Raw genomic sequence first — 13,296 nt, 5'->3', positions numbered from 1 at the left:
ATATGTGTGTGGGTTTATCTCTGGGCTTTCTATCCTGTTCCATTGATCTATATTTCTGTTTTTGTGCCAGTACCATACTGTCTTGATTACTCTAGCCTTGTAGTATAATCTGAAGTCAGGGAGCCTGATTCCTCCAGCTCCATTTTTCTTTCTCAAGATTACTTTGGCTATTCAGGGTCTTTTGTGTTTCCATACAAATTGTGAAATATTTTGTTCTAGTTCTGTAAAAAATGCCAGTGGTAATTTGATAGGGATTGCATTGAATCTGTAGATTGCTTTGGGTAGTAGAGTCATTTTCACAATGTTGACTCTTCCAATCCAAGAACATGGTATATTTCTCCACGTATTTGTATCATCTTTAATTTCTTTCATCAGTGTCTTATAGTTTTCTGCATACAAGTCTTTTGTCTCCTTAGGTAGGTTTATTCCTAGATATTTTATTCTTTTTGTTGCAGTGGTAAATGGGAGTGTTTTCTTAATTTCACTTTTAGATTTTTCATCACTAGTGTATAAGAATTCCAGAGATTTCTGTGCATTAATTTTGTATCCTGCTACTTTACCAAATTCATTGATTAGCTCTAGTAGTTTTCTGGTAGCATCCTTAGGATTCTCTATGTATAGTATCATGTCCTCTGCAAACAGTAACAGCTTTACTTCTTCTTTTCCTATTTGGATTCCTTTTATTTCTTTTTTTTCTCTGATTGCTGTGGCTAGAACTTCCAAAACTAGGTTGAATAAGATTGGTGAGAGTGGGCAACCTTGTCTTGTTCCTGATCTTAGTGGAAATGGTTTCCGTTTTTCACCATTGAGAACAATGCTGGCTGTGGGTTTGTCATATACTGCCTTTATTATGTTGAGGAAAGTTCCCTGTATGCCTACTTTCTGCAGGGTTTTTATCATAAATGGGTGTTGAATTTTGTCAAAAGCTTTCTCTGCATCTATTGAGATGATCATATGGTTTTTCTCCTTCAGTTTGTTGATATGGTGTATCATGTTGATTGATTTGTGTATATTGAAGAATCCTTGCATTCCTGGAATAAACCCCACTTGATCATGGTGTATGATCCTTTTAATGTGCTGTTGGATTCTGTTTGCTAGTATTTTGTTGAGGATTTTTGCATCTATGTTCATCAGTGATATTGGCCTGTAGTTTTCTTTCTTTGTGACATCTTTGTCTGGTTTTGGTATCAGGGTGATGGTGGCCTCATAGAATGAGTTTGGGAGTGTTCCTCCCTCTGCTATCTTTTGGAAGAGTTTGAGAAGCATAGGTTTTAGCTCTTCTCTAAATGTTTGATAGAATTCACCTGTGAAGCCATCTGGTCCTGGGCTTTTGTTTGTTGGAAGATTTTTAATCACAGTTTCAATTTCAGTGCTTGTGATTGGTCTGTTCATATTTTCTATTTCTTCCTGGTTCAGTCTTGGCAGTTTGTGCATTTCTAAGAATTTGTCCATTTCTTCCAGGTTGTCCATTTTATTGGCATACAGTTGCTTGTAGTAATCTCTAATAATCTTTTGCATTTCTGCTGTGTCAGTTGTTACATCTCCTTTTTCATTTCTAATTCTATTGATTTGAGTCTTCTCCCTTTTTTTCTTGATGAGTCTGGCTAATGGTTTATCAATTTTATTTATGTTCTCAAAGAACCAGCTTTTACTTTTATTGATCTTTGCTATTGTTTCCTTCATTTCTTTTTCATTTATTTCTGATCTGATCTTTATAATTTCTTTCCTTCTGCTAAATTTGGGGGTTTTTTGTTCTTCTTTCTCTAATTGCTTTAGGTGCAAGTTAGGTTGTTTATTCGAGATGTTTCCTGTTTCTTAAGGTATGATTGTATTGCTATTAACTTCCCTCTTAGAACTGCTTTTGCTGTATCCCATAGGTTTTGGGTCGTCGTGTCTCCATTGTCATTTGTTTCTCAGTATTTTTTGATTTCCTCTTTGATTTCTTCAGTGATCACTTCATTATTAAGTAGTGTATTGTTTAGCCTCCATGTGTTTGTAATTTTTACAGATCTTTTCCTGTAATTGATATCTAGTCTCATAGCATTGTGGTCGGAAAAGATACTTGATACGATTTCAATTTTCTTAAATTTGCCAAGGCTTCATTTGTGACCCAAGATATGATCTATCCTGGAGAATGTTCCATGAGCACTTGAGAAAAATGTATATTCTGTTGTTTTTGGATGGAATGTCCTATAAATATCAATTAAGTCCATCTTGTGTAATGTATCATTTAAAGCTTGTGTTTCCTTATTTATTTTCATTTTGGATGATCTGTCCATTGGTGAAAGTGGGGTGTTAAAGTCCCCTACTATGATTGTGTTACTGTCAATTTCCCCTTTTATGGCTGTTAGTATTTGCCTTATGTATTGAGGTGCTCCTATGTTGGGTGCATAAATATTTACAATTGTTATATCTTCTTCATGGATCGATCCTTTCATCATTATGTAGTGTCCTTCTTTGTCTCTTGTAATGGTTTTTATTTTAAAGTCTATTTTCTCTGATATGAGAATTGCTACTCCAGCTTTCTTCTGATTTCCATTTGCATGGAATATCTTTTTCCATCCCCTCACTTTCAGTTTGTATGTGTCCCTAGGTCTGAAGTGGGTCTCTTGTAGACAGCATATATATGGGTCTTGTTTTTGTATCCATTCAGCCAGTGTGTGTCTTTTGGTGGGAGCATTTAATCCATTTACATTTAAGGTAATTATTGATATGTATGTTCCTATTACCATTTACTTAATTGTTTCGGGTTGTTCTTGTAGGTCTTTTCCTTCTCTTGTGTTTCTTGCCTAGAGAAGTTCCTTTACCATTTGTTGTAGAGTTGGTTTGGTAGTGCTGAATTCTCTTAGCTTTTGCTTGTCTGTAAAGCTTTTGATTTCTCCATCAAATCTGAATGAGATCCTTGCCAGGGTAGAGTAATCTTGGTTGTAGCTTCTTCCCTTTCATCACTTTAAGTATATCATGCCACTCCCTTCTGGCTTGTAGAGTTTCTGCTGAAAGATCAGCTGTTAACCTTATGGGAGTTCCCTTGTTTGTTATTTGTCATTTTTCCCTTGTTGCTTTCAATAATTTTTCTTTGTCTTTAATTTTTGCCAGTTTGATTACTGTGTGTCTCAGTATGTTTCTCCTTGGGTTTATCTCGTATGGGACTCTCTGCTTGGAAGCCCTTTCTTAATACTAAATCATTTACATCCACTGGCTCACGGCCTGCTTCTGCAAGAACTCGACCTAAGACATTCACTGACTCTTCAGATGATGAAAATGGTATGGAAAGTTGTAGATAGCTTAGTATAACAAAAAAAACACTTCAAATAACAGTATGGCATTGTGTGGCATCAAGAGTCCTCTCTGTTTTCTCTAAGTGAAAATAGTAAAAAGAGGAAGTGGGCAATGGGGGAGGGGAAGGCTGCACATCACTGCAGTTTTCAGTTGGGTGTGTGTTCTGTAGATATATAAATAGCTTCTTAGTTTTGTAGACTTTTTAATCATCTATGTTGTGGAGGACCAAAGAAGATGAATAACTGTATCCAATTAATGAGAGAAGTTGTGTGGAATTTAGTGCATAGTAGGTACTTGATACATGATCAAACTGTGACTTTTAATTATATTTACTAGTTGGTTATTTTTCTGTTAGCCCTTCTTGTGCTCTCTAAAGTATCAGAATAGTTTTTAATGCATAAAGTTTCCAATTAAGCTACTCACAGATACTTCATTTCTTAAGATAACTGGGACCCAAATTTTAGTCTTCATTTTTCTTTTTGTAAAAGCCTAGAATTCAAGGAAAGATGAGGCTAATTTTTTGGCCCTAAAATCTTGATGGCTACTTCGCAGACAAAATACTGATTTTTTTAAAGAAAGGCTTTGAGTTTTACCTCAAGAGTTTACACATAAGAAATATAAGTAAAAAGCAACAAGCCCAAACATATTGGGAGAGTAGTTGTTGACAAAAACTAGAAAAGAACATTTGCCAGTTCCCTGTATTGTTTCCTTTTATGCCATGTTTTCATTTGGGACAGTGAAAAAAAAGTGAGATAAAAAAATTATTATTTCCAACAATTTTTATTTTATTTTATTTTTATTTATTTAATTTTTTTCCGGTACGCGGGCCTCTCACTGTTGTGGCCTCTCCCGTTGCGGAGCACAGGCCCCAGACGCACCGGCTCAGCGGCCATGGCTCACGGGCCCAGCTGCTCCGCGGCATGCGGGATCCTCCCAGACCGGGGCACGAACCTGTGTCCGCTGCATCGGCAGGCAGACTCTCAACCACTGCACCACCAGGGAAGCCCTATGCTATACTCTTTATCAGTATATATTTTAATTGTTCAAGTGCATGTCTACCCCTCCACTAAGGCAATTTGAGAGCAGTGTTGTGTCTTATTCATCTCATCAGTACCTAGCACTAACTCACTCAAATTCATGGTCAAATTTTTTTAAATGCACAAAGCTGGTCATCAAGTATAAATTATGCCTTGAAATTTTTTAATCTAGTATTTTTCATTTAGGTATATTGCTTGCTAAAATATGAAATCCTCCAGATACTTTTGCTCCCTCTTAAAGTCCACACAGTCCTCATTTCTTAGCCCAGGGAACAGAATTCTGGTTAAAAGACAGAAGCCAGGTCTTCCAGCAGAGAGCTGTGTCACCCTAAGTCATTTAACTTCTTGGGGATGCTGTTCCTCATTCGTAAAATGCAGATCACTGATGCCCCTTCCACTATGAGCCAAACCCTACCCATCAGGAGTTCACACTCTTCTCCAAGTGATATTTGAAGATCATTTCCCTGTTTGAACAAATTGGTTAGAAGAGGAGTGATATATAAGTACTAAACACATCAAGTTTTACCAGCATTTTAATTAGTGAAACAAAATAAAATAAAAACAGGCACAACCATGTCTCACACTAACAGATGTTAAGAAGTAAATATGATTTCATATGACAAAATGTCATCCACTATAATAAATTTCCAATAATTCTGACAATTATCTTTCCAAAAATTTTCCATAATTCTAAGAAACATTACAAATTGGAGGTTTACTCTAAATATGCAGTTATCTTGCTACCTAGTTTTGTGTGCAAAAGACAATAAAGACTTCAAATTTGACCAAGATGTTGATGATGAACATGAGAGTTCTTTCCTCCCCACCACTACGCTGCCAGCACCCCAACTACAGCTACATGCCAAGACAGGGCAAACATGGAGATGTAGTGCACAAAGAAAAATTATAAAGAAGATGATATTTGTGGTAACATCAATATAACTTCTCATTTATGTCCATTAAGCATAAAAGCATATCAGCATTAAAAAGCAAGAAAACAGAATTTGGAATAAGTCCAATCCAAATGAGGCATCTTCAAAACTGAAAAAAAGAAAAAAAGGAATATTAGCAAATACATTTATTTTATTAGGATTATAGATAGCACTACCAAACTTTACCTAACCTGTGCTATATAAATCGCTGTTGGTAAAAGTAATAGCTGCAGGTGATTTTCCAGACTCATTAAAAGAGCATATCCTACTAGTTTATCCCACTGGTTTCCCCACAACCTTAGAGGAAAGAATGCTGGTACTACATAGTGCAGATCCTGGCTCTACCATTTAGTAACTGTATGACTCTGGGCAGGTCAGCCAAACTCTCTCTTTCTCTCGAAAATTAGCTTCCTTGTCCTACAGTGTAACAGGAAATTTGAATAGGTTTTCAGTGCCAAGATACCCTGTGGAGTAAAATTTCCCAGAAAAGCTGGATTATCTGCCTCTGGCCTCCAACTGAAGATGCAGAGAAGTCCAATTGCTCCCTGTTTCATGCTGCTACAGATACTTGCAATATACGTCTGTTATACTAGCTTTACATTAGGTTACAACAATCTGTTTCCATTTCTTTCCTCTATTGGACTGGGAGCTTCTAGAGGCAACCACAGTGCCCACACACTTAGGAACGGTGCGTCTGCAGAACCATGTCACTCTTCCCTTCTGGCTAAATAACAAAGCAACTGCCATGCAAAGGAAGGGACGGTTCACTTTTGAAGGCCCAGAGACGCCCAAGGCAGCAATGGCAGAAGAAAGAGCAAACCCTTGCAGGTGTTGTGGGTAACCGCTGCCTCTGTCCTGTCACAGCACACCTGCAGCTCTTCTGTCCTCCCTTTAGAGGGTCAGTGATGCTGGCAGAGCCACACCCAGGGTCACATGCCTTCCTCATGACACCCGAAAGGAGAAGGGAATGTGACCCCATGGGGTTCTTCTCTGCCTGCTAAATTGCTACCCTGATGAATGTCCTCCAGACAGTGAGGGTTATCATATTAGAGCTGTCTATAACAGTCTCCAAGATAGTGACATTAAAAAAAGATTTTCTGGAGCTTCCCTGGTGGCGCAGCGGTTAAGAATCCACCTGCCAATGCAGGGGACACGGGTTCAAGCCCTGGTCCTGGAAGATCCCACATGCCGCGCAGCAACTAAACCCGTGCACTGCAACTACTGAGCCTGTGCTTTAGAGCCCGCGAGCCACAACTACTGAGCGCACATGCCACAACTACTGAAGCCCGCGCGCCTAGGCCCATGCTCTGCAACAAGAGAAGCCACCACAATAAGAAGTTAGCCCACCACAACAAAGAGTAGCCCCCGCTCGCCGCAACTAGAGAAAGCCCGCACACAGCAACAAACACCTAACACAGCCAAAAATGAATAAACAAATAAATAAATAAATAAATAAAATTTAAAAAGATTTTCTTAAGATTAGAAACCCACCTCCATGATGCTGGTTAGTGGTCTCGATCTACAAAAAAGAAAATGGAGAAAGGAAAAGAGAAACAGTTAAGTTTCACTTTTGAAATACTATGTACTAACAAATGTCTAAAACTGTTGTAATTAAAGCTGGCAGAAGAGCCCACTGCCCTTCACCGTTGAGTGCCTTGTTAAGAAAAACCCAGTAGGACCCAACCTTGCCTACTAGCCTTAGATCCCAAGCCAGCCAGAGAACTGGAGGAGTCTAGGCTTGGAGGGCACTACCATAGCAGGGCTTACAGACAAGGCCAGTGCCTTCCTGAGACTCTCCTTGGTCCTGAGTATCCCTGAGACTATCAGGAAGGCCCAAGGAAGCCAGTAGGAAAGAACCATTGCGAGTGCCTGTGCACTTGGGGAAGTGCTGCTACTGCCCCCTGCTCTCCCTACAGGGAAACCACTGTCTCAGTGACGACGCTGTGCAGAGATCTCTCAGAAGGTGCCACTAATCAGAGCTTTAATAACATTCCCTGATAATCCCAGTATGCAGATGTTTTTATATCAAGGCAGCTGTATGCTGTGGCTATGTTCAGATACAACTGTCAGCAGCTAAGGAAGGAACTTGAAAACTTACCCCACTTAACTGTCTTGGGCTCTATGAGAGTAACGTGTTTCACGCGGCAGGTATACTGATCCACTGCATTGGGAGTGAACGCAGCGTGGACCAGAAGGTAGAAAGACCAGTCCTTGCTGAAAGACAGGTCTGATTGCTCCACTTCCATCTTCTCCCCATTCTTCAGCAAATCAATCTCAATCTGGGGTGGATGGAACCCAGACACGTAGCAGTTCAGGTAATTTGGTTTTCCATTCTCTGCGGGATGTCGTGAGTAAACCTGAACCTTTGGAGGACCTGAGGAGCAGCAGGGAAAGACAGATGAAATTGCAGAGTATTTCACTTGGGGCTACCTTGGTCCAAAGCTAGATCAGGCCCCAAGTGTTTATATTTGATCCTCCATTTCTCCCAATTCCATTTCCCCTCACGCCAAATGAGCTTCCATTTTTCAAAAGGCAGCCTCCATCTTCTGGATAAACCATGACTTAGTGTCTTTCCCACATAATTCCCCTACACGTACCTTTCAGGCTTTTTCTAGCAGATTTCTCTTAACATCTTCTTCTGTCAGTGGAGATTGTGCTGTATCTTTAATAATCTCTCTGTGGAGAATCTCAAGAACTTTTATGGCTCCTCAGCACCCACAGAATTCCTTATCACTCAAGAGTCTATATGATTTGGCCCTAATCTACTTATCAAGCTTCGTTTAAAACTTCACAGTCCCTCCATATTAGCCACATCAAAAATTCCCGTTATTGGGCTTCCCTGGTGGCACAGTGGTTGAGAGTCCGCCTGCTAATGCAGGCGACACGGGTTGGTGCCCCGGTCCAGGAAGATCCCGCATGCCGCGGAGCGGCTGGGCCCGTGAGCCATGGCCGATGAGCCTGCGTGTCCGGAGCCTGTGCTCCGCAATGGGAGAAGCCACAACAGTGAGAGGCCTGCATACCACAAAAAAAAAAAAAAAAAAAAAAAAAAAAAAAAAAAAAATCCCGATATTGTACACTGTTTCAACCCAGTTTTTTTCCCCTATGTTTACTCCTCTTTTTTTTGCCTCCTGCCTAGATCCAGACCAATCAGACTTCTCAATATGTGCCTAGTACAGTGCCTGGCACACAGCAATTGCTCTGTAAGTGGCAGGTGTAATTATTGTTACCTCCGTGCTCAGGTTCCTAACAGAGTCAAGCCAAAGTATATTTCTACAAAACACAACCTCTTCATCGTGTCCAGAGTTTATATGACAAATCTCTATCTGAATCTATATCTGATTTCATGAGCTAGAAAACAAAGAAACAAAACTGAAACACCTACAGGAGCTGGCAAATACCTTAAATCAAGTAGTTGGGCTGGGTAAGAACAATAGGGAAGGGTGAGGACTATGGCAAATGGGAGAGAACATACTCTCCATTAGGACCAGGTGGAGTAATGCATGTGACAGTGGAACTTGTATTTTTAATTAGCATGCTCAAGTGATTCCCATAATCTGCCAGGTTGGGAATATTGCATAATGCTACAGAACAGTGGCTTCCAAAATGGGATGCATGTCTAGACCCTCCATGGGGATGTGTAAAGAAAATATTATAGACTCTATTTCTATATTTTTCTTCCAAAGTGAAGTGTTATTGCTACTGAGTATACAGACTGATATAAATATATGTATCTAACCACATAAATACAAATACACTCAGGGTACATGATTATAAAGTTCAGCTCATCCTCCATATCCAGTGGTAGAGAGAAGTGGAGTACCAGGCCACTCTGACCAGGTGTATCTGTCTAGAAATGTCCCATCATCAAAGAAAAGGCCCACCAAGAACTAGACTGGACGAACCATGAAGCCCTGATATTTTTTTCATAGTTCAAAGAGAAGATAATTCAGAAACCTCTTTGCATTTGAGCTTTTAATAGTTAGAACATAGTAGGTGCTACAGTAGTGGGAGCACAGGTTCATCCCACATAGAATTCTCTCTTTGAGGGAGCTAGGCAGTTTGTGGGTTGTTTTTTTGGGGGGGAAGAATATCACAGTAGTGGCTTCTAGGAGGAGGAGGTGTATCAGACAGGCCTGGGTTTGAATCTGCCCTCAACCACTTACTGGCTCAGAGTTTTGGGGAGAATTATTTGAGTTTCTGTAATTTAATTGAAAAATTATCTACATCCAAAGTGAAATAAAACCCACATAGGGGAAAGAGCAAAAAATAGATCCCCCAGAGGGAATCACTATTACATGTTTCTTGTATACATTCCAAAAATGGCCTTCTATATATTGCAGGCATGCATTACTTAGGAAATTTTCAAATTCAGATAGTTTTTAATGTCGGCTTGCTAGTTTTCTACAGCTATGTGCCCCCACAAATATCAATAGTGATAATACAGACATTATGCTTCTTTTCTAAATAAATTTTAAATTAACTTCCTTTTTCTCATGAACAACAACAAACAAAAACCTCGCTTTACAGAGCCTTTTTTGAGAGAGAAAAATCTGAAGGTCCGGTATATTGCAGGGTATTTACAAGGTACTCAGTATCCATGATGTCCCTGACAGCTCGGGTAAGCATGTTGATTACTTTTATCCCTAGTTTTACAACCTTTCGGAATGATAAACCTTCGCTTACTCAAAACTGAAAGTAGAGACTGAGTTTATCTCGGAAAGAACCAGGCAAGAAGCCAAACAAGGAGCCCTCTGTGAAGAAAGGCAACAGGGGCCCATGTCCGCCCAGCTTGCTCCCGGGAATCTCACCACAGAAGGTTGTGAAAAACGCACGGATTATAGGCAAAGGGCTCACAACCCGCCAAATGCTCTGGTCAGGCTCCACTGTCTGCCATTAATCCCCTGCGTGATTAAGTCACTTCAGCTCTTCGAGCCTCCCTTTTCTCATCTGTGACAAGCTGATGATAAAGGCATCCTGTTTACATCGCAGACGCATTTCACAATTAAATGACATACAGCACATAGCGCAGGTCAGTGAGCCGCCAACGGGTAGCTCTATGATTATTATTAAGAGCGACAGGTAGCGGGAACAAGAGAATGAACGCCGTGAAGCGGTATGTAAACACCTCAGGACACTCCACAAAAGTCGCGTGCAACTTCTGCGCCGTGGTTTGGTCGTCGCGTATTTAGGGAAAGTGCAGAGCGTCAGCTGACCCTAGCGGGCTCCTGGAGAAAGCTCCAAGCCCTCGGGCTCCCAGCGGACTGATACACCCTGGCGGCGACTCCCCCAAAGCCCACGCGTGGTCTCCACCCATTCGCAGCCCCCAACCCAGCCTTTTGGGACCCGCTAGCCCACCCTCCGCTCCCCCTGCGCGGGGGGAGCCAAAGGCCCCGCGAACCAGCGGAAGAGAACCCCTCCCCCACCTCGGTCGCTCTGTCCCGACCCACCCGGTGCGGGCGTGCCAGAGGTCCCCTCCCCCATCCCGGAGAAACCGGCGTCCTGGGCTCGCACCCCTCCCCACTCCCCACTCCCCACCCCACCACCGCCTCCACAGCCCGAGACAAAGCCGCGTGGTACTCCACCGAGCCGGGAAGGAAAACTTGGGAGCGGGAACGGTGGGTACGGAGTTAGTGCCCAGTGGCTGCGAGCGGGACAAGGACGGGCTGGTGGAAGAGGGAAAGGGAGGAGGGGACACTCACGCGGGACGGCGTGCAGGCCAGACACCGAGAGCAGCCCGAGCAGGACCAAGGTCACGAAGGAAGCCATCGCTACAGAAGCAGCCCGGGTGGCGGAGTGAGGGCCCGATCCCGCGCCCGCACTTATATTATAGTCCACGCCCAGGCTGCCAATCAGAACCCTGCCCGCCGGGCCGTCACCGGTCTCCTAGCGAGCGAGGCCCGGGCAGGTTAGAAAGAGGGACTTCCCGGTTTTCAGTCTCATTTTCTGATAAGCCTCGTGATGCTTACGAAGGCAGGGTTGAACCGGGTGGATTGGCTGTCTGTACATCGGCGCCCTCTTATCAGGGGTGCGCGCCCAAACTTGGGGCGTGGGCCGCCCACCCGAGAACTTCAGTCTGGAAGAACCTTCGCTTTTCGGAATAGCACGAGAAACGCTAAGACACTTGCTCCCCAAGCATGCCCCAGCGAATTAGGAGCCTAGAACCTGGTTTTCGATGGGGAAAACTGAAGCCCAGATAAATTAATAAGAGTAAGGACGGAGATTGAATGGTACTGGGCAGAATCAGAACTTGGGTTCACAATTACAGCCCGGAAATACGCTGTAGGGCTTCTGGATTCTTTGGGCAAGAAAAGTTGTCCAGAAACCTCGAGGCCTCATGAGGACAGCTCAGAGAACCGTCCAGAGTGAAGGAGGACCTTCTTGCTTCCTGAGTCCCTTCAGGGAAAACCGTGTGCAGAGAAAGGCTGGCCTGTATCTTGCCCCTGTCGTTTAGGTAATTTTCTTTGTTTTGTTGATTTGTGGGGAAATGACCCCTGATAGTAAAAGGTAAAAGCAGTAATTGCTTAGAAAATTAGACTTTCCCAACCCCTTGAGGAACATCATTCCCTGCGAATTACCACACTAGAATGGTGCTTGGCATGCAGTAAATACTTGGTAAACTGACTGAATGAGTGAATGGATGGATGGATGGAAGGATGGATGGATGAACCTACGAATGAAGGAACGAACGAACATGCGAGGGAATACGTGAGTAAACATTAGGATGTAGGAATTACCCCGTTACATTTTAATGGATAGGAAAACAAAGGCTAAGTGTTAGGTTTCAGACGGACCTGATTCATTTGTCATTCGTGCTTCAGACACTTGGAAGATAGAGGACTGGGCAATTTTAGTGAGAATTTGGGTTGCATCTGCTGTGGGCCCAGCCAAAGAAGTTAGGCCTACTGACTCTAAGAGGGTGTCAGTGTTAGACTCCTTAAGGAAACCTCCACTCCAGAGATACCATAAAAAGTTGCTGACATCACCTGGTGGCTGAGTCCAGGGATCTTTTCTGAGTGGAACACTCAGAAGAGGGAGTGAACCATGGGGACTGGGAGGGGCAGAGATCTTGGAAATCACCTTAGTTTGCACTTGAAGGGGGTTGGGTGGTGCTTCCCCAAAGAGCACAACAAATGTCATCTGGGTTTCTTTTCCATGTTTTTAGACGTTTCAACTATCCCTACTGTGGTGGTTGTGTCTAAACTAGAAAAAGTAGGATACTCTCCGCAGACCTAATGAAAGGAGATAATGCACAGAGAGAGCCCCAGGGAGCACAGAGGGAGTGTTCAGTAATGATTAAGACGTGTACTATGATTATTGATGCTAGTTACCAGTTTTTTCTACCAGCTCTCTGTAACTCTCTCGAAATGAAAGAATAATGGTTAGGCATAAAGTTATGAGTAAAGACACTCCTGCCCCTCCCTTTTGTTTGTTTGTTGGTTGTTAACTCATTTAAGGGTTCTTAACGCCTGGAATGTTAGTGTTGAATTGTTTTCTAGTGCCTTGGGAGTATAGGAAGAGACAGGGCTAGCGGTCACCTCTATATTCCTTGTTTACCACATCACAGACAAATACTGGAGTACTTAAAATTCTTAAAAGATAGAATCTGATCTATTCACTTGGAAAACAAGTTTTAAAATCACTTTTTTAAAAAAACAGTGAAGACAGAGAAAATTATATTTTTTCAGTTTTTTTTTTTTTTTTTTAAAGGAGACCAGTGTTTGCCTAGGAGGGCAAACTTCTGGAAATGTACAAACATGGCCTTTTAACAGTGTTATCTCCCATTAGTGGGATGAATGACGGAATTTTTTTTTTTTTTTTTTTGCCTAATGACTTTTCAAAAAATAATTTTTGCAATAAATGGTATTCATAATAGTAAATATTTCCTGAATGTGGAAGAACTGGGACTTCATACACTCTTGTTGGGAATGGAAAATGGTACAACTACTTTGGAAAACAGTTTCACAGTTTTTTAAAAAGTTAAACATATGCTGGCCATATGACCCAACCACTCCACTCTAGGTATTTACCCAAGAGAAAACGAAAGTGTA

The 13,296-nt window shown here is 42.1% G+C and overlaps 1 protein-coding gene across 1 annotated transcript; it reads right to left on the bottom strand.

Moving 5' to 3' along the window:
• Nucleotides 1-4,831: 4,831 nt before the first annotated feature.
• On the bottom strand, nt 4,832-11,212 carry B2M (beta-2-microglobulin). The gene is made up of 4 exons (XM_059059436.2): nt 10,948-11,212; nt 7,347-7,622; nt 6,740-6,767; nt 4,832-5,357 (listed from the first exon to the last, which is right to left on the bottom strand). Exons 1-3 carry the CDS (start codon nt 11,012-11,014, stop codon nt 6,754-6,756), a joined length of 357 nt encoding a protein of 118 aa, XP_058915419.1. The 5' UTR covers nt 11,015-11,212; the 3' UTR covers nt 4,832-5,357; nt 6,740-6,753.
• Between the last annotated feature and the right edge of the window lie 2,084 nt (nt 11,213-13,296).

The sequence above is a fragment of the Kogia breviceps genome, chromosome 3 (genome assembly GCF_026419965.1).
Source record: "Kogia breviceps isolate mKogBre1 chromosome 3, mKogBre1 haplotype 1, whole genome shotgun sequence".
Taxonomy (NCBI): domain Eukaryota; kingdom Metazoa; phylum Chordata; class Mammalia; order Artiodactyla; family Physeteridae; genus Kogia; species Kogia breviceps.
The sequence above is the reverse complement of the archived record's forward strand: the minus strand, read 5'-3'. Positions and strand labels throughout refer to the sequence as shown.